This window comes from Blennius ocellaris, assembly GCF_963422515.1.
Source record: "Blennius ocellaris genome assembly, chromosome: 17".
Taxonomy (NCBI): domain Eukaryota; kingdom Metazoa; phylum Chordata; class Actinopteri; order Blenniiformes; family Blenniidae; genus Blennius; species Blennius ocellaris.
The window spans coordinates 14,011,855-14,032,340 of record NC_137666.1 but is presented as its reverse complement, the minus strand read 5'-3'; the positions used below and the strand labels follow the sequence as shown (position 1 = coordinate 14,032,340).

The window sequence follows — 20,486 nt, the reverse complement described above, 5'->3', positions numbered from 1 at the left end:
TTTTATATTTAGTTGTCAGGTGATGTTCTCCTTCTGTCCCTTGACCTTTATTTTAAAATTGTTGCCATTGTGATATCAACTTTTGCAGTATACAAGTCTTAAAAGACTAAATAATGTTTTCATGCACTTGTTTTCACTTTGCGTGTCAACATATTCAGGGATTCAGATGCATCTCTACAGCAGTAGATTGTTTTTGACAACAGATTATTTCAACATGGCATAATTTGTAGTTGCAACAAGTCAGAAGACGAAAAATCAAAGAAAGGCAACTGAAAGCAACCACTTCTCAAATGCTGCTGTTGTTGTGTATGCAATCAACAGAAGAAGGAAAGAAAACGAAGCACAGTCGTGTCTTGTTAAAACTGGGTCCAAGAAGGCAGAGTATTGTTGTTTGTGCATACAGATACATCAACATATTCTGATCAAGTACTGTGTTGTAGCCCCATTGTAAACGTTGCTCACTTTGCAAGTTTCTATGTCTTATTCACCGCCATTGCCTTGTCCCCTAATTTGTGCAGTTTGGAAACAAAGCGGTGGCTCAGGTAGCCTGTGACGTGTTTCAGCTGCTCATCTCTCACTGGGAACATCTTCAGAGGCTGGAAGCTGCTCTCCCAAAGAAAATAATTGAGGTAACATTTCTGCACATACCCACATACTCGCACAGCCAAATTACCTTTTTTTTTAATCATAATAAAATGAAAACTTGTTGTCAAATGACTGTAGCTATACAACGCAAGTCTTATGTGAGGTATTACTCATACGTATGCCTGCTCCACATCACAATGCTTCTCATCCGTTTTAGCACACGGCCCTGACTCAGCTGATGAATAGGAGTGTGTCATCCAATTATCTTTCTCCTTGTTTTGTCCCAACACAGATCTTTGTGGCTACAATAGCCTTTTTGTTGCCAAGTGCCGAGCACTCAACAGTGGAAGCAGACAAAAAGGTACACGCTAGAAAGGACGGCACTGAGATCTGAAGGCTCTTGATGTATCATATTGGAAAGGGGCATTTGCAGAGGAATGTTTCCACTAAAGTGATTTCTTTCTCCACCTCCATCTCTTACCATGCATTTTCGTTCTATGCATTATCTATCACATTTACCCCGTTCTTTATCACATATTTTCGCTGTGATGTCAGTTGAAACTTCTCTTTTTTTCGTTCCCCTCTCAGTTGATGGTGTCGCTGCTGCTCTGCTTGTTGGACTGGTGCATGGCCGTTCCACTGAGCCTGCTGCTTGAACCCATCACCATGCCTTCACAGGACAACCACACTTCCCACAAACCCCCACTGCTGGACTACATCTACAGGGTGGGTACCCTCGGAAGCAGCTGGGAAATGAGAAACACCAAGGGATTTGGTTACAACACTTTACAGACTTGAAGATGGGCACTTTTTTACTGATTGATTTCCATTGTCCCCTGAAACATATGTAACCTTTGGCCGTTGACACCACAACTTCAGCTTTGACATCTCCACCCCCACCCTGCCACATGGGCTTGCCACTTTAATTAAACTCAACTCCACCGTGACCTTATGGCTATGCCTCATTTAACATTATAGTGGTTCAGCAGCATAGACGCTCACACACACGCACACGTGACTTGCATTTGACATATGCAGAAAACCCTTTACAATATTTTCAGCATTCATTAGCTTGATGTTTAAAGCATGCAAAATATTCAGTCCACTTCTGTGTTTTCGTCCCTCTCACACTTTACTTTATGGTCTGACCCTGAGGATGAGGGCCCGGCTTCAGGCACAAATGAATGAGGTATTATTCATTCCCTCCTGTCTGGGCAGATGCGGTCAACGGCAGATCTTTGTAAGGATGTCACCCCTGATAAGAAATGGTCCAATTATTCAAACAGGACCCTTTGTCCACTTGATAAGCTCGGGCTATAAACGCTTGTCCTGGAGATTTGAATGGAATATGTCTTAATATGAGAGAGACTGCAGCTGCTATGAAAGCAAAGACAATTAGGCATGATTGGTTGTCTATCGGCACACAAAAGGCATGGCCCCTCTGGGTTTCATTCGGGCATCACAAGGTGTGACAGTATTAAAGCAATATCAAGACTGAAATCTATACATTTCCACAGACATGCTGGCTGCTAATGATTCTGAATACCGAGCCAAGAATGGCTCCACTAATAGGAAGCATCTCCCTTTATTCCATTTCTGGCCAGTGTCACTGACATGATCATTCATTATTCACCTCACATTAATTACAATTTTTATAGTTTAAAAAGAATCACTTCTTTTTTTGTAGCCATCAAACACTGAGCACAATACGTGTATGAAGCGATTGAAAAGGCTGTCCTGTGTTATTACGGCTAAAGAAAGGTGAGTTGATGACATGCACATAGCTGTGAATAGGAACATTGCACTAGACCTTATCCGTCCACTGGAGTTCAGCTCAAGCTTCTCCATCTGCTCTCTCTGGTTGCTCTAGCGGCCAGCTGCACCACTCTTCTGTGAGTGCGCATATGTGCGTGAACTTGTGTTTTAGGGGAACGAGCGACTGCAGCGGTGGGTACATTGGTGCTTAAGCACACGCGTCTCCGTGTTTTTATGATTTGATTTGTGTATGTACGTGGCGTACTCGCATCTCCATACAATGTGTTCCCTTCTAACTACAGTAGGCTTGTTTCGCTGTGTGTTGCCCTTCCAGGAACTGTTGCTATGCGAAGGGCAGTCACTTAGTTGTCAAGCACAGCCGTGGGTTTGTCCCCTCCCCTCCCTTTCTACCTCTCCACAGAGGAAGCTCTTTGGGGCTTTGGTGTGGCAGCTGTTTGGTTCAGGTCTTTTCAGCATCGGGCCTCCAATCCCCCTCCCCCCCAATGCATCCAATCCCCCTCCCCCCCAATGCATCCAGAGACCTGCTCGGTGGAATCATCCACATACTGTCTGCATTGCCCCACACAATACTGTTTCACATGGCAGGGCCAGACTGCCTCTGTGAGCGTCTCTCAGCCAAGTGTGAGCGTATGTCTGCTCTGAATGGGATTAGCCTTTGCATGGTTTTACCCGAGTTGTTCCACTCCGAATAAGAGGCACCCTCATCTACATATATTAGGCGTGTGAGGTGCCCCCTCAGATGCGCAACTTTACACCTCCACTCAGATTATGCATTATACAGGTGTGTGTTTGTACGCTTGTGCATGTGTTTGTGGCCAAGCATGCACGTTTGTGGTGAGGCGCTGCTCACAAGGATAAAGTCTTAATTAAATCAAACAGTGTAAACCTGTCCAATGGCTGTAATCAACTGCCCCAGTGCGCCTTATCTAGCTCTGCCAACGGATGCTCTGCCATCTGTTATGTAGATCGATACACTCACACATCACAGGAGAAATGGATTAGTGGCAATAAAGACCCTCTTCTTTCCCTCCCTCCCCCTTTCGCCTTATGATGTAAATAGATCATATACCCCCCTTTTTCACATGCTGCTGGATCATGTCCGTCTAAAACAGACCTGCAGGAGCATCACTGTACGTTGTCTCAACAGACACCAGCATATCTAACAAGATCTTGTCTGTGCATATTAGAGTTGACATTAAGTCATCAAAATGTTTCTCTCTGCCGCACTGTACAGAATCTAGTCAGGCACACTTTATCTCGATGTAATCAAGTCCTGCTTTTTTTTTTTTTTTTTCCCCCCCTCTGCTGTTCTTCAGGTACTGCACTGCTGTGTGTCCGGCTCCAACCTGCACACGCAACAAAGCCGCTATCTCCTCAGTCTGTCGGACCTGTCCAGTGATTATGACCTCATGTTGGGTCAAGTTAAGAGCTGCGAGCCGGCACCATCGCAGCCCACCCCCTCTGACTTTGGCAACCTGCTCACCGTCGCCGAGGGTATGGCATCGAACAATGAAAACAAAGTTTACGAAGGGAATTTTATGTTTCAGCACCTAAAGGGAAATTAGTCAGAAAGTAAAGTATGTAGCTGTCGTTTGCTGTTACAGCACAGCTGATTTTTGCGGCACCTACTCATGCTCACAGCTATTTGATACAGTGTGGCCCTGTCAAAATAATAATAATAATTAAAAAAAAGGTAACAAGGGTTACAGGTAAAAGCAATCTCTTAGTAGCCCATCCATTTGGAGCTGCTCCGTTAAATGGCAATATCTTATTAATAGTATGAAAAGGAAATCAACGACCGGATGGAATGGAATGTTCGCATTAGTGCTCAGTCCTAAAGAGAAGACCCATTATGGGGTTTAGATAAAAAAAAATAAAAATTTTACCTTCGTTTTTGTGACCTTGTGATTCCATTAGGCAACATAGTCCTCTCTCTCCCCCTTCATGTCCTCAACTTCTAAAAAAAAAAAAAAAAAAAAAAAAAAAAAAAATCTCCCAAACCCAAATACATAGTGCAAATGTCCACTGAAACAATGTTGGAGATTCAAACAGTAGCATTTGTCTGGAAAATTTTATCACACTGCTGCTTTTTTTTTTTTTTTTTTTCGGGGCACAGCTGTACACAGTCTTAGCAGAAATAACAAAACGCTATCAAAAGGGCAAACCAAAGAGTGCCGGCTTAGTTATATTCATGCCCTCACCCCATATTGATCAAGTCACATCAAAGGCCCGGTGCATCTCTAATGCAGCTTGGCCTGCTTTCTAAAGAGCTTTCTCCACTTTGATGGGGGATGATGGTATTGATAGCACTGTCACAATGTAAGAGTGCATCTTCTTGTTTTTCCCACATCACTGTGGAATAGAGTACGGCATGCCTTTCACTTTGGAGTAAAAACCTCTGCATTTACATAAATGCGATCCACAAAGCCGAGATCTATTCAGCAGCTTGTAAAGATGGTGGTTCTCATTAGCACTTGGCCAATCTCAACGCTTATCTATTGTAAGACGACTCAATGGGCTTTTCAAAGTTGTCTCTCATGATGAGATGCTACCTACTTAGAAGTGTGCTGGCCAGCCTATTATGAAAAATGAATAAAGTAGTGCTATTAGTAATCATAATTGAGATTTGGCTTTGTGTAAAAAGAGCTAATAGAGGTAGCATGTCGACACACAAATGTGGGGCTTTTTATCTGGTTGTCTGCGGCGAACCTGTCATAAAGGACAGCCCAGTGCAGCTGTATTCTGAACCCGTCAGTTACTTTCACGATTGATCACGTTTCACACTTTCTCACGTGTTTGTCTTCAGAGATGGTCTTTATGTTTTTGCATCCTCCCGTCCATTTTCTCTCCTCAGAAAAACGACGGCGAAACATGGAGCTGATTCCTCTGACGGCACGTATGGTCATGACGCACCTGGTAAACCATCTGGGCCATCATCCCCTGAGTGGAGGCCCCGCACTTCTCCACAGCCTCATGAGCGAAAATCACGACAACCCATTTGTGGAGTCGTCGGAGCTGTCCTCCGAGGTCTTCAAAAGCCCCAACCTGCAGCTGTTTGTCTTCAACGACAGCACGCTGGTGTCGTACCTGCAGATCCCTGCCGAGTCGCCCACAGTTGGACAGCCCCCACACCCTTCCTCCCAAGTGCGCATCATCGTCCGGGACATCTCAGGCAAATACTCGTGGGACGGCAGTATCCTCTACTGCACCACACAAGAGGACTCTGTTGATCAGGGAGTGTTTCATGCAGTAGATCACCCTCTGTGCACCGCTACGACAGTCACACACAGCCGAAGCCAGCCCACTTCTCCTACAAAGGGACCCGACAAACCCCATGGTTCAGTGTCCGATTGCCTCTCTTACTGTGGTGAGGATGATGAGGTGGATGTCCTGGATGCACTTTTAGAGGACTTCGGCCACAGCAGCCCAGAATGCCTGCCCCATCCGCGACTAAGGCTCAACCAGCCGGCCCCGTCACCCCACGGCATGAACTTGGAGCAAGAGAACGCCATCCTCGGAGCTATTCTCCGTCAGGCCGAGCAAGAGGAAGAGCAAGTGAGGAGGTGGGAGGCTGACGTAGGCTATCGGGCCACCTGCCAGAGGGAACCCTCCCACCAAGAACCAAAGGCTCCTTTCTACTTCTGCCGGCTGTTACTTAACGATCTTGGAATGAACTCTTGGGATCGCAGGTATTACTTACTGAAACTGGCCACAATCAATCTGGCTCGCATTGTTGTGAAGAGAGAAAGAGAATAATGGAGTAAATCTACTCAAATGTAGTCGGCCAAGGGAGAAAAAGAAATGTTTTAAGGATGAAAACTTCACTGTCATTAAATTTAGTTAGTGACTTTTGCAGTTTGTAACTCAAAGTGAGAGTAAATTTAAAGGCACATTGGAGTCTGGAGCGTCTTAATCTCCTCTCCGCGGGGTAACCGTGCCCAGCTGTTTTCACTGAGGTCTCCCTCACAGAGCCACATCTCTGCAGTGCTACCCCGTAAATTAAAAGCTTACACCTCTTAATGGAGATGGTGCAACAAGCACACAGTGTGCAGGAGATAGTGGTGCACCTGTGTTTGTTTTGCCTTTGGTAATCATCACTGAAGAGCAAAACTTCTCTTTTCAACAACTTGCTTGTGATACATTAAGTGCCTTCTGAGGGAAACATGGGTGGCTGGATGATTATCAACAGACTGGCTTCATGCACAGAATTGAGAAATCTGATTTTTGATGTTTTTGTTGAACAGGAAAAGCTTCCATTTGCTGAAGAAAAACTCTAAACTCTTAAGGGAACTGAAGAACTTGGATTCGAGGCAATGGTAAATTTTACATTGGATTTAACTTTTTTTTTTTTTTTTTAATCAAGCCTTTATTTCACTAGGTAAGCATTGCTGACATTTAAAAAAAGTAATTCTGAAAATTATATGAGCAAAATCACAACACAATCACTGTAGTGTAACAAACAGATTAATCACACCGAACCCTTTCTATTTTAAATACTTTCACAGGGAAGATATTACACACGACCATGTAAACAATCTTGTAACTAGAATTCTGCAGAATTCACAAGTCTCTTTTAACACATTATAAGAAATCAAAGGTTTTTAGGCTGGCAACACAGAGTGAGACCAATGGTCACACACACACACTCATATTAACACTTACTGGCAATTTCTACACACCTGTTAGCCTCATATGCATGTTTTTGGACTGTGGGAAGAAACTGGTGCATCTGGAGAAAAGTCACACATGCTAAGGGCTGATATGCAAACCCCACTCAAGGAACATTCTCACTGAGATGTTGTTAACTGTGACATTAAAGCATTCTTCCTACAGCTTCTCTTAAGCTGCATTATATGCCCTCCTCCCACATGACTTACTTAATCTGTACCATCCCCTGCTGATCACAGCACTGGAGGTCTCCCACTATCTCTCTTGTGTTCCTTTGCTTACCATGTCTCTTAGCCCAATCAATAAGCACTCCACACATTGCTAACGACAAGAGCCTATTAAAGGATGCCCTCAGGATTGGACCTTATTTTCCCAGATGGCCAGACTCAGTTGGGGGAAAAAAAAACAACCTGTGCACAAGCATGCAAAGTGCCCTAAATCTACCCCAGCACAATGCACTGCCATGGCAACAGGAAACGTGTGTTTGTGAGAGGTTTTGCTGGCTTTCTTTTTAAAATGATTTTAAAACTAAAGAGATGGTGGACAAATTTGCTGAAAACCATGTTTTGTTTTCTTTTTTCCCCCGCCGTCTGCTTCACTGATTTCATTCAGTAAACTCATGTACACGTAGGCGCACAATTTACCTTGATTACGAAGTTGGAGTGGTTTGAGTGATTGGATCCACATGTCAAAGCATTTTCACATGAAGTGCCTAATGTAATAGTTTTTTCAAGTTTCTACATTTGTAAAATTAGCTGCTTTTATGTATTTTGATCTTCTCATCTCCCGATTTTTTTTTTTTCCTCTTATAGCCGGGAGACGCACAAAATTGCCCTCTTTTACATAGGAGAAGGCCAAGAGGATAAGTGTTCCATCTTGTCCAACAGTGCAGGCAGCCAGGCCTACGAGGATTTTGTCTCTGGACTGGGATGGGAGGTGCAGACGGCACACTTACCGCACGAATATCCATGCAGATATGCTCAGGCACATTAAGAACACGCTGAACTGTAAATGTCTCCCTTTCAGGTTGACTTGGCCACACACTGTGGCTTCATGGGTGGCCTCCAGAGGAATGGCAGCACCGGTCTCACAGCTCCATACTATGCTACCTCCACTGTGGAAGTCATTTACCACGTCTCAACGCGCATGCCGTCAGATTCGGATGACTCCCTCACCAAAAAGGTAAAAGCTGTTTGTAAGCATCCCTCCATTCTCTACAGAGCTGTATCCGGGCTGGTGCTAATCCCAGCTGACTGAGTGAAGGCAGGCTCCAGTCTGGACAGATCCACCAGTCAATCGGTGAACGGATATCTCTTCCACGGACAACTCGTCCAAACAAAACTGCAAACTCTGACAACTTTTCAGCATTATTGATTTGAAGGATTGGATTTCAAAGTATTTTTGACACATTTGGGAGGATTATTAAGTGTATTTGACACAAAAACGCAAAGATATATCAGTATATTTGACACAATAATAAGCCGTAAAGTGAAAACGCAGCTCCGTAGATGATGGCTTTGAGTGATGCTTTCAGGTGCTCGTTAACGTGTCGGAAGTTGCGGGGCTCATGCAGTAGCAACGGTGCATGCTTTTTCAGTATTATTGATATCAGTGCCATATAACATATTTTTGATGGCTTATTAAAGGTTTGTGTCATGTTTTCCTCCTCTGAACTGCCGTAAGATCTATCGCGGTCGCCGCCATCTTGGATGTTTTTCGCTCTCCTATTGGGTCAGCAGCTTACATGTGACTCGGGCGCATCACGCATGACAACAATATCATTACGCTAGTAAAGATGGTACTGACTTTAAAGACTGTTTTTTTTTTTTTTAATCTGCAGGATTACACATGGAGAACTTTTGACATCTAGCTAGGGACTAATATAGCTTTTTGACAATGGAAAGACATGATATTGCCCCAATGTCGGAACGGGATAATGACACTTCTGAGCTGACCGCTTTGCGTGATGCATTCAGGTGCATCACGAAAGAGGACCTTCCGACATGTTAATGAGCTGTTGGGCTCCCACAGTAGTGACGTTACATGATAAACATGATTAAAATATGACTGATTGTCATTAACGAGCTGGAACGTGCACGCTTAGCACACGGTAGTATTGAAGTTTCGGGTGAGGGGGTGTCATGTGCACAGAGAAGACCATTCTTCGTGAGAATAAGCCATATTATACCCTACTAAATATATATATGGACATATACTAGACATATGAAACACATATAAAATATCAACTTGAAATAATATGTAAAAGTACATTGTACAGAATTAATTTTCTCCCAAAAATTCTGAAATCTCATCCGTGGGCGAGTTGTCCGGAGTTGCAGTTTTGTGGACGAGTTGTCCTAGAATGCAGTCCATCACAGGCCACATGCATTTGGTCTGTGAAAGAATGAACACACACAGACAAACTATGCAAACTCCACATAGAAATACCCCGAAACCCAACCCCAGACTTGAACCAGGGGACGCTACTGTGCAGCATCAGTGATACATATTGACTGCTTCTGTCTGAGCACTCTGGATTGTCAGGCATACTTTGATGGAGCTGAATATGTTGAGGAGAAAATGTTGTTTTGCCTGTTTGTCACAGGGAAATGGCTGCATAGCCTCGCCGGCCCAGAGCAGTGTGTTGTTGTAGCCTTCAGCCCTGTGTTAAGCTGTGATCAGGAGGTGTGACTCCAGAGTGCGGGCATTGATTAGTGACCCTGCCCAGGAAGGCCTGAGGAGTAGAGAATCGCAGGCGCGTGAGTGAAGAGAGGGCATGTGCCGCTGTGGTAATGACTATGATTCTGCTCTCCCCTGCCCCCCTCCCCGTGTGCTGTGACCAGGGCCTGGATTCAGCCATTAGCTCTCCCTGCTAGGGCAGGCGCCGGCCGGATGCCGGCAGGATCCTTTTATCCAATTCCTGCTGCCGCCACAGGAGCGATCGATTGGGTTCTGCAGTGGGATTCTGTGCTACAGTGCAGCAGTAGCAGTTAGCACGAAGAAATGAGCCGCAAGGCCCCTGCCCGTGCTGCCAATCTTCTCATACAGTACCCTGCTGAGAAGGGAAATTCATCAGGCTCTCCTCATATCCAACCACACTTCAGCCCGCAACAGACCCCACACACACACTCTCCATTTTACAAATAATCCCCGACTCGTTCCAAATCCGTCCTCAACCTGTGCTTTGTGGTCCAAAAAATAAGTTAGACCAAGGAATGATTTTGACTTGGCTTGACCAGAGTGAGGCGCTGGAGGGGTGGCCAATGCCCTAAGCAGAGTGTGCTGCCACTCCACTTTTATTCATTTCACTCGGAACTTCTGTAATTGCTCATGCTCACCTTCCTCCGAGCCACAGAGCTCCATTCCAGCCAGAGGTTCAAGCAAAATTGGGAGGCTGGCTGCATGCGCAAATGCTTCAGAAAAAAAGACGGGAGAGATAAGATGTGAGTGGTATGAAGAATTGGAATGAGAAACAGGCTTTTTCTGTGTCCAAGTAGGATGTTTCTTTGTCAATTTAAAAAATAACAGTTTTAGACCAGCAGTCACCCACTTTACTGCCTGTAACCATAGAGGCATTCTGTGGGGGGGAGAGACGGGTGGGGTTGCTCTTGCTGAGCAGATTGCCTGTTTGAGGACGATAGAAGCTAGGGGAAGCTAAAGCAAAAGGGAAAGAGGGTAAACCATGAATTCCTCAATCCAATTGTGTGTTTTAGGGCAATGCAGGCTGCAGCAGTAGCAGCTGGCTTTCGTAATGTGGTTATAGAAGCGACCTGCAGGGCTGGGGTCAGGCCATGTAGACTGTGTGCATGCGTCTGTGTATCGGTTGTGTGAAAGAGTGAGATAGACGGGTGCTTGAGCCATCGCCCTCACCCCCAGGCACTGCAGCTTAACTGTGCTGCTGCAGGTTGTTTTTTATGAGGAGCCTCTTGTGTTCTGGGGCACTCTGGTTTGCTGTTTCCATGTGTAAAACCCACCGGCTGGGTGGAAGGTCAAAGAGGGCTAATTGGACAAGAGCCTTTGACTTGAATGACATTTTATTAAAGAAGTCTCAAACATTTGGATGTGATTAACAAAGGGGGTAAATAGATTGGTGCAGAAGATGATTGACTCGAGCGTAAGCATCCTCATTAAACGTGTCATTCAGCTCATCCAAATGCTAATATCTTAACCCAAATTAACATCCCAGTGTTGATTGTGTGGCACAAATGCATATTCAACATTTTCTCTGAAATTGTCCCAGTGACTGACCTGGTTGGTACCTGCTGATCCCTGAACAGACAGACTGAACTGGCGAGCTCCAGTAATCAGCATGCCGTGGATTTGTTTAAGATTACCGTATTACCATAATTAAGGGCTTATAATAGAATGTGCTAATTGCATTTTTGGTGGCGAGGGCATGTTTCCTAATGGCTCATTAGGCCAACAGTACATTGGCAGATGTTTTCTTCAGAGGAGAGGCTCACTTTCCTCAGTGTCCATGATACCCCAGAAAATGGGAAGGACTGCTTGATTCATCACTAGTCTCCCAGCTAATAATGATTCACACTTTCCAGAAAATATAATGTAGCCATGTTCAACTGTTTTCATGCTGGAAATGGTGAAGCTGTTTACCTTTTTAATTTTTTTTATTTAATTTTATTATTTTTTTTTTTTAGTGGCATCAGTCAATTTCCTGTTATTTAAGTGTACCTTCTTGTCCTGCGCAGTTTCATTTCTGTTTGTGAATAGAGGGGAAATGGGAAGCAATTTAATCTGTGATGGGGAAGGTTAATTGGATTTGAATTATTTGGTTTTAAGATGCTCAATTTTGTCCATTTTGTGCGAGCTATTTGAATTTATAATGAAAAAGATGTAGGGAAACGGCGAGAACCAGAACCCAGACTCCCGATTTAAACCATTGTTTTCACACAAAGTTTATTCTTTAGCTGTAAGCTGTCAGCTTACTCCTGCACCTGCTGCATGCAGCAATGAAAGCTTGTCCTTTTTTTTTATTCCCTCCTTACCTGACTCACCAGTGAATAGTATTTTATCGGTCTTTCTCCCCATCTTTCATAGCTCATCCACTTTAGTTTGCTCCCGAGTCTTTGTAGCAGTGATGTTAGCTTACAATACAGACCCAATAAATCCAGTGTAGCCCCCTAACGCAGCTAAATTTGTGCTCCTGTCATCATTGCAGCGGCGTTGACGATCACAGTCAATCGCCTGGTCTTTCATTAAAGAGATTCTGTTTGTCTGGCAGCTGCGTCACCTGGGAAATGACGAGGTGCACATCGTGTGGTCCGAGCACACCAGAGACTACCGACGTGGCATCATCCCAACTGACTTTGGAGACGTGCTGATTGTCATCTACCCGATGAAGAACCAGATGTACTTCATCCAGATCATGAAGAAGCCACAGGTGAAAATACTGCAGTCACCGGCATTGCAAGCCAATCAGTCAAAACATTGTAACCACTGACAAATTATTTAAAAAAAACACCAATTATCTCTTCATTATTGCACATGTTAGCGGGTGAGATATATTGAGAAAACAAGGGAAGATGTTGTGTCAGTATCTATCAGAACTGGTCCAAGGAAGAAAAACTAGTGACAGGTTTATAGGCTCATTGATCCACAGAGGGGATGAAGACTGACCCATGTAGTTTGATTATTGAGAAATTAAGGAGAAGAATGACAACCACTGTGAGACAGGTCAGTGTATTGGAGCTTATTATGTGTGGGCCTAGAAATGTAAAGATCTGTACAATATTGGGCAAGTGGTTGTGATGCTATGGCTGGTTAATTTTAGTCCAGGGGCCACTTCGAAACCAATTTGATCTTGAGCAAGCCGTACCAGTAAAATGGTAGCATATTCACATTTAAGTGAAATATTTTGGAGATTATTAAGTTTACCTATTGTGTTAGCACAAATTATTAGCTCTTTTTTTTTAATACAAAACCTGACCAATATTTAAAGATTAAAGGTAAACTAATACAAGCACAGCGTGAAGCTATTTTCCGCAATCCTTCTGTTGCGTAAACCATCTCTTCTGACATTGCAGCATTTAACATATTTTCACAACTTCAATATGACTTTGATGCTAATGCTACTTCACCAGCAGTAAGTTAACTTTCACTGCTGAATTTCTAATGATCGGCTCCAGTCTAGTGTTGTGTTATATTTGTTTCTTTCATTAAAACAGTGTGATTTTCAGTCAATTAATGAAAAACGACGTCACTTCATTGTAAAATTAAAGTGTTTTCCTCGTAAATTTGACACTTTGCAATAATATCCAGCGGGTCTAAATGGACCCTGTGGTGGGACGGTTTCATATGTTTGGCACCCTGGTGTAGATGACAGGCATGGCTCACCAGGAAGCTTAATGAAAGTGAGCCATCACATAGCTCCTCTCTCGATGACAAGTGATAATATCCCCCCGTGGAAAAAAAAGTATGTTGTCAACTGGACCCATATGTCAGGTAATGCAGCATCTTGTCCCTCCTCTCCTATTCATACTCTGCTTTATAGGCTCTTTCTCGTGTGGTGCTCTCTCTCTAAAGGCTCTCAGTTCCCCTCTACTCCAGCCGTGCATTATTACCCACACTGTGGGTATGTGCTCTCAGAGATGGTCACTCTCCTTTGTTGGCGAGCTTTCATCTTGGTTACTCCATAGCACCGCACTCATGTGTGGCCTCTCAGAGGACAGCGAAATTTCTTTCTTTACAACTCACTTCAGATATTCGCGTTTATTCGCAAGACTTTTTACATCAAAGAGACTGAAATTATTTCTTTGCAATTTTTTGTTTCATATTTTTTTCCTCTAAAAGCAAAAATCACGTTGGGCTTTTCCTTCAAACTTATTAGGAATTATTTAAAAATGATTAAAATGCTATGAATTGTATGGAGTTTTATTTATGATAAAAGACCAGCGGCGGTTCTCCATGTAGTTCAGTTTCCTCCCACGGTGCAAAAACACACATTTAAGGTTGAATGGTGATTGTGTCCAGGGTGTACCCTGCCTTGAGTGACATAATGAATCTGTTCTGTACTACTGATGCAGATTGTTTAAGAAAATTCCAGCATTTGTGTTTTAAAAGCTCTGAATGACCTACAATTACATTTGATAGACAGTGATCTTTCCCTGAGAGCTCAATCAATCACTATGAAACAATTTTCAAGCAGAAAACAACAACCGTAATTGTGTTTTCTAAACCTTTGCCTGTTTTGGTGGCAGCCTGATGGATGGATTGCAGCCAATTTCTATCTTCGTAAGCTTTTCTCACAGGGGAGTACCACAATTTGCTCACTAATATAAAGAGACAAGGGAGGGCTAAGTTTGAAAGTGGCAGCATTTGAAGAAAGTTAACATATTATGGTGTTACATTTATTGGAGCTGCTGCCATTGTAATGCCCCACATCTCCACCCGATGAACAAGACTGCAAATTACCCATAGTTGCCTCCACCTGCAGAGACCTTTCAAACCATCCACTCAAATTTCAGATCACAGTTGATATATTATTCCCATGGTTTTCCCACGCATGATTACAATAATTAGTCTGTATGATTTCTGTAGAAAAACCTGCGTATTGTTTAATTTAAGTGGTCATTATACTCATCACGCTGCCAAGTTGAAGACAACAGGACCTTTTGGAAAGACTTTGACATCCACGTCAACTTCCAGGTCAATGACTATTGAGCTTCAGTGATTAAGGGCTCCTTTCCAATATGCATGAACAGACGCGTGTAGGCACACACTCTTGCGCTGTTGCTAAAATTCATATTGCCCCTTTGTATTTGTTCAGTAGCTCAATATGAGGGCATTGTGTGGTATTGATTGTCATTTTAATTTCATTTAGCTAACATTGATTCACATTAGATATGTGTGGTTGTCATGCAAAGTTAGGTAAAATCCAATTTCAACTTGAACTTTTGCCCTAAACAGATGGAGGAGCCGTTTAAAACGGAACAAAAAGATTTTTAATCAGCCCTCTCTTCTTGTGGCACTTACATACACAATGATTGGACCCGAGCCAAATTAATTTGGGATCAGTGTGTTTCAATAGCTAATTACTGTTTAATACTTTTTCTCTTAACTTCCACAGGTTCCTTTCTTCGGACCTCTGTTTAACGGCGCCATCGTCACCGGGACACTGCTGCCAAGCTTAGTCCGGGCCACCTGTATCAATGCCAGCAGAGCTGTGAAGTCCCGCCTGACCCTCTACCAGAGCTTGTATCCTTACTCCTCAAACCGTACTTCATCTAATCTTCACTTATAGAGGAATCCAACTATTTAAAAAGACTCCCAACAGCTGAGATCATTTAGGTTATTGAAATATAGGAAGCTGCATTATGAAAGGGATGGGTTTGAAAAGTAAAACATCACTTTGCCCAAATATGTTTAGTAAAACCAGCTCCCATTTGTGGAAAATTCCCTGAGACATGTGGCGTGTTTGTCACCTGACCCAATGTACACAGCTGAGTGCTGACACTGATCTTTATGGGCTCCCTGATTTACATACAGCTATTAGGCTGGGGCTGTTTCACAGCCTGGAGCAACATGGGAGGTAGAAGGGCTGTTTTGGGTTGGAGCGCAGATAATGTGTCATCATTTATCAGTATCATTTTATGGGCAATGCGGAGAGCCAAAATAAAAGCACCATCAGCATATGCATACAAGTGCGTACACACGCAGGCACGCACACACATTCGATCTCGTCCCTCCACCCATCCTTCCAACAGTGTGCCGTTAAGAGCCTGACTCCAGCTGTAGTTGTCAGTTGGTTTAAAGAGAGTGTAATTACCAATGGAGATGAATTAGCATGTGAATGCTAGCCGCACTGAGTTGAGGAGGCGGGGGGGTGGGATGGCCCCTGGAGGGGGGGAAACCCGATCTCCCTTAACGCCCCGCTCCTCCTCGGACAGCATGTACTGCACCGCCTCACCGCGAACCACGCTGCCCCTCTGGCAGTTGCTATAGAAACCTCCCCTAAGGAGATTTCATATGGGTGGAGGACTGATGTGTATTGTTTGCTGTATTTGAGAAACTTGTAGTGTCTTCATTGTGGTCATGCTTTGTATTTACAACAAAGCCTTTTGGGCCTTAATGGTACAGAAACCCACATTGCGTGAGGTGTGTGGAAGTATTTGTCTGTCTGTATGCGTTTCACGGTGCATCACCACCCCCCCACCCCGACTCATCCACCCACCCTGATATCAGGCCTTGTCTGAGTGTCCCTGGGGGCATCCTGAGTGACAGATGTCTGTTACCCGACGCCAAGTGAATTAGCCCAGTGTGACTCTCAGTGCCAGAGGGGGGCCAGCCACAGGCCTGCCTGTCTCAGTGAGCCTCGGGGGTGAGTGGGTGAGGGTGGGAGAATGTATGGGAAGGGTGAGGGGCAGTAGCAGGCCTGTGCCGGGCCACAAAAAAAAGCCTCACCTGGCATTCCTTAGCAGAGGAGCAGTCCACACAAAGGCATGATCTATGAGAGGAGATAAGCGCTGCCTCTGGAGTTCTGGCACTGATAGGCTGCCAGGCCTCACACACTCCAAGAGAGGAGATGAATGGATGTGCCAGGCAGAGCCCACTGCCAAACTCGGTATCTGCATGTCTGCCTGCTGTTTGTCTGCCGAGCGAGAGAGCTCGCAAGGACAGAGGCGACACATAAACTATGTAATAACAAAAAATGTTTTGGTGACATGTGAGATCAGTAGATCAAGATTTGGTATCTCCAAAATACCAAATCTCCCAAGTGGCGCAGTGTCCAGCCATGGGATGAATCATAACCAAAACAATGTGTTAAGTGGTAGGTGGTGTAGATGCTTTCATCGTTGGATTTGCTGTTGTACGGCTCCAGGCTTTTGCACTTTTTCCTCTCCAGTCATTTCAATCCTTCCATCTTCTCTGGGTGTGTGTCTCTTTATCTCTCACAGTTTGGAACAATCTTTTTTTTTTTTTTTTCCCCAGGATGTACGGTTTTTTTTTGTGCAAGATGAAAATCCCCATCCTTAGCCTACCCCTCCACAATCCCTTAACAATCCACAGCCTGCTCTCTGCCTGTGAGGCCACTCTCCAAGGTAATTAGTTGAATATTCCTTCAAAGAGAAGCTATATGACCCCCGTGTGTCCAGATAAAAGGCCAGTATGGCTCTGCAGCCCCCTCACACGCTCCATCACAAGGCTCGAGAGGACTCCAGCAGTCTGCCTCAACCCTCGCAGAATCTCTCAAGCTAATAGGATTTGATATTGAAAAATGACCACCAGTGACAGTTTTTTTTTTTTTCTTCTTTTTTGAAAAGCACACAGAATGGGTTGCTGGATTTTTTTTTTTTTCAGATGCATACATACAAACCATTGCCATCTCTTTACGTATTCTTTGCATCATGTCTCACATAATTCTCCTTGCTCTCTTTCTAAATTTGTGAAATCTAGCAGTTTCTTATGCTTCCTCGTGTCAGGTACAGATCTCCATGTCAGTTAGAGTCTGCATCAATTTCTCCTGTCAGGGCACCACCTCAGCCTCACAGGCATCGTATCGCGAAGCTCTCGCAGACAACTCATAATGTTTCATTTATTATTTATACGTCTGATAGAAAATGCAGCTGGTCAGGCTTTGTGTTCTAAGTGTGTTGCTTGCAACTTGTCTGTCCTTTCGCAGCTACATTTGGAGGACCACAAAATGTTCATTTGAAAACGACTTAGATTTTTATTAAACCGCAATTGTTTTTTATTGATTCATGGCTTCACTAGTAAATGTCACTTTGCGTTTCTGTTAATGGAGCGCATCTCTGCGCAAGCAACATGTAGAACACCTTGGCTCCAGACAGATGATGAGTTTGTGGGCTTCACCTGAACCCAGCCAGCCGCTGGATGGCCTCGCTGTCTGATGCCATTTATTGTGCGATAAAGATCCTTCATCCTGTCAGTATAGAATAATGTCTTCATCCAAAAGGTTGAATCCATTTCTCTCTTCAACAAGCACTTGATTTTGATGTGCCATCCATCACCCTTTGTGATGGCAGTATTGGTAAAGGTAGTGTGTGTGTGTGTGTGTGTGTGTGTGTGTGTGTGTGTGTGTGTGTGTGTGTGTGTGTGTGTGTGTGTGTGTGTGTGTGTGTGTGTGTGTGTGTGTGTGTGTGTGTGTGTGTGTGTGTGTGTGTGTGTGTGCGTGCGTGCGTGCGTGCGTGCGTGCGTGCGTGCGTGCGTGCGTGCGTGCGCGCGCGTTAGAGAGATGGCAAGTTACTAATAGGTGAGACAATGCGAAACTGACCTTGATTCGGAGACATAGCCTCCCTACTGGACACAATCAATAGCTTTTGCACACTGCCCTTAGTCCCCATCCTGTGCTCTGACACACACGTAGCGCACATACACACACACAGATCCATCTCCAGGCAGCGATCAATATCCATAATCTGTTTCTGCCCATCGCCAGTCATGCGAGCCAGGCTTTTAGGTGGCGTGTGTGTGAGATTGTGATTGTGTGTATGTGTGTGTGTGTAGCAGAAAGAAGAGAGGGGGGCTTGATCCTTTCAGTCAAACCCAGAAAGCTGCTGAAGTCTGTCATGTTCCCTCATACAGCTCAGATGAGCATATCTCCAGTCCCCCAGCCCCACCGATCCAAGAAAAGGAGATGTACATAATTCCTACTGATGTATACCGACCACATAATGAATACAATGCCCTGTATGCACTCCTTTTGTGCGCTGTAGCCGCATCCTCGGACACAATCATAATTATTACAGTGAATGTATTGACTGTGACATATTCTCACACACCTCCGGAGCAAGTTATTGTCCCACTCTCACTGTGTTTTTGTCTGGCTCCTTTGTATACCGAAAGATTCTTCACCTTGCTGAGATGATGGTGCGCCTGTATGGATGACAGTGTGTCATGAATAGGATCTGCCATGTTAGTGTTGTCTCACATGAATTATTTAGCATTGTTGATGGGTCTAATTTGCCAGCTGTTGTGCCATAACTGTCGACTGACTTGTGGATAATACTCAGCAGTCTATATCACTATGGAACACAGTGCTTGACTGGGCACAGTCAGACGCCAAGCAAGTCATTATATGTTGGATTCATGTGATGGCCTGAGCTGATGCGAGCATAACTAGCCAACTTCCTGTTCTTTCCGAGCAGCTAAAAGCTATTTGTTATATAGAGTCACATTTGCCACATCGGGAATCAGTCAGCTTTACTTGTTGGGTGATTAACTAGAAGTCTCAAGAAGTGTATCATGTGACTGGATGGGAGCTCTTCTGTTGAAGGCAGTTGGCTGTCGTTTGCAAAGTCGGTGTTGTTTTGGAAGGGGGGCGGGGGGGGGGCGGGGGGGGTTGAAGTGTTGCATGTTTTGAGCTGGCAATGGTAGTCTTTTTTTCAACCGAGGCTGGCATTGGCTTTGATAGGTTGGTTGAGAGTTTACACAGTGTTTGGTGGTGGTGGGGGTGGGGGGATGCAAAGAGAGGAGGGGTGTCTCCCCCACTGAATGTTTTAACCTAATCCCATTATCAGTGTAGCGCACTGCCTTCCATCTCTTTCCCTTCCCTCCTTATCCCCCCCCCCGCCCCTCTCTCCAGCTGACCAGCTGTTCCTGCCGGGACTCACGACAATGTCCGATGTGTTCAGATCACTGAGTCCCACCCCCCTGCACACCACACACCCACCTCCTTTGCCTCCAACACACACAAGTGAACAGAGTGCAGTCCATGCACAACCAAGGCGATTGCCAAACCCATTGCTGGAGCCTCCGAAGGCCTGGAGGGAGGAGGGTGTTAGTTAGGGAAGAGGGAGGAGGGAGGGGTAGCTTTTGGGGGTGCGGAGGGGGCAAGCACAGGCCTGTCAAACCAAGAGCCCTGACTCAGGAGGCAGCCCAGCTCGGATGGCATATGGCGTCTAGCTTCATACAACATGCAAAAGTATTCTCTCCCTTCGCCCCCACTCATCTACCCCCCAGTCCCCTCCTGCTGCTAATGCAGAATGACTCATAGCATTACTCATTTTTTTTTCTCTTCACCCCCCCCCCAAACCCCCACCCACCCACCCCCCGAAACCACCATCACATTAGTTCCTCCTCCTCTTGCCACCCAGCCTTGTAACAAAAGGCGTACACTGTATGGCACCCACACCCTGAAAGCCCTGGGGGCCCAGGCTAGCCCAGCTTGCACTCTGGGGTCTGGAGCTTCATAGGGGCCGCCCCTTTTAAACACAGGTAAAGCAGGCGTGGAACCAGACGGTCCAACAGCAGGGACACAGAGCCCTGCCTGGGGTCGCACGCACAAACTGCTGGTGTCAAACTGTTGTGCCTCTTAGTGTTGTTCAGTTTTTTGTTTATGTTCTGAACCACCTTTATATTGTTGCACCTCTGGTATCATAAAGGCAACATCCTTTATCTTATGTGGTGGAGTTTAGGCATTCATATGCATCATGCATTTTTATCTAATCCTTTATATCTCTTGTGCATCATTCATAATCTTC

The 20,486-nt window shown here is 44.8% G+C and overlaps 1 protein-coding gene across 1 annotated transcript in view; it reads left to right on the top strand.

The window, feature by feature from the left end:
• The window catches only part of ralgapa2 (Ral GTPase activating protein catalytic subunit alpha 2), a 101,516-nt gene that overhangs the window by 57,774 nt on the left and 23,256 nt on the right, over positions 1-20,486 (top strand). Inside the window, exons 29-38 of the mRNA XM_080513392.1 lie at positions 519-629; positions 878-946; positions 1,174-1,311; positions 3,678-3,855; positions 5,216-6,050; positions 6,606-6,677; positions 7,842-7,965; positions 8,056-8,211; positions 12,269-12,427; positions 15,113-15,240. Of these exons, the coding sequence (XP_080369518.1) occupies positions 519-629; positions 878-946; positions 1,174-1,311; positions 3,678-3,855; positions 5,216-6,050; positions 6,606-6,677; positions 7,842-7,965; positions 8,056-8,211; positions 12,269-12,427; positions 15,113-15,240 (1,970 nt within the window). The remainder of the gene's footprint in view (positions 1-518; positions 630-877; positions 947-1,173; positions 1,312-3,677; positions 3,856-5,215; positions 6,051-6,605; positions 6,678-7,841; positions 7,966-8,055; positions 8,212-12,268; positions 12,428-15,112; positions 15,241-20,486) is intronic.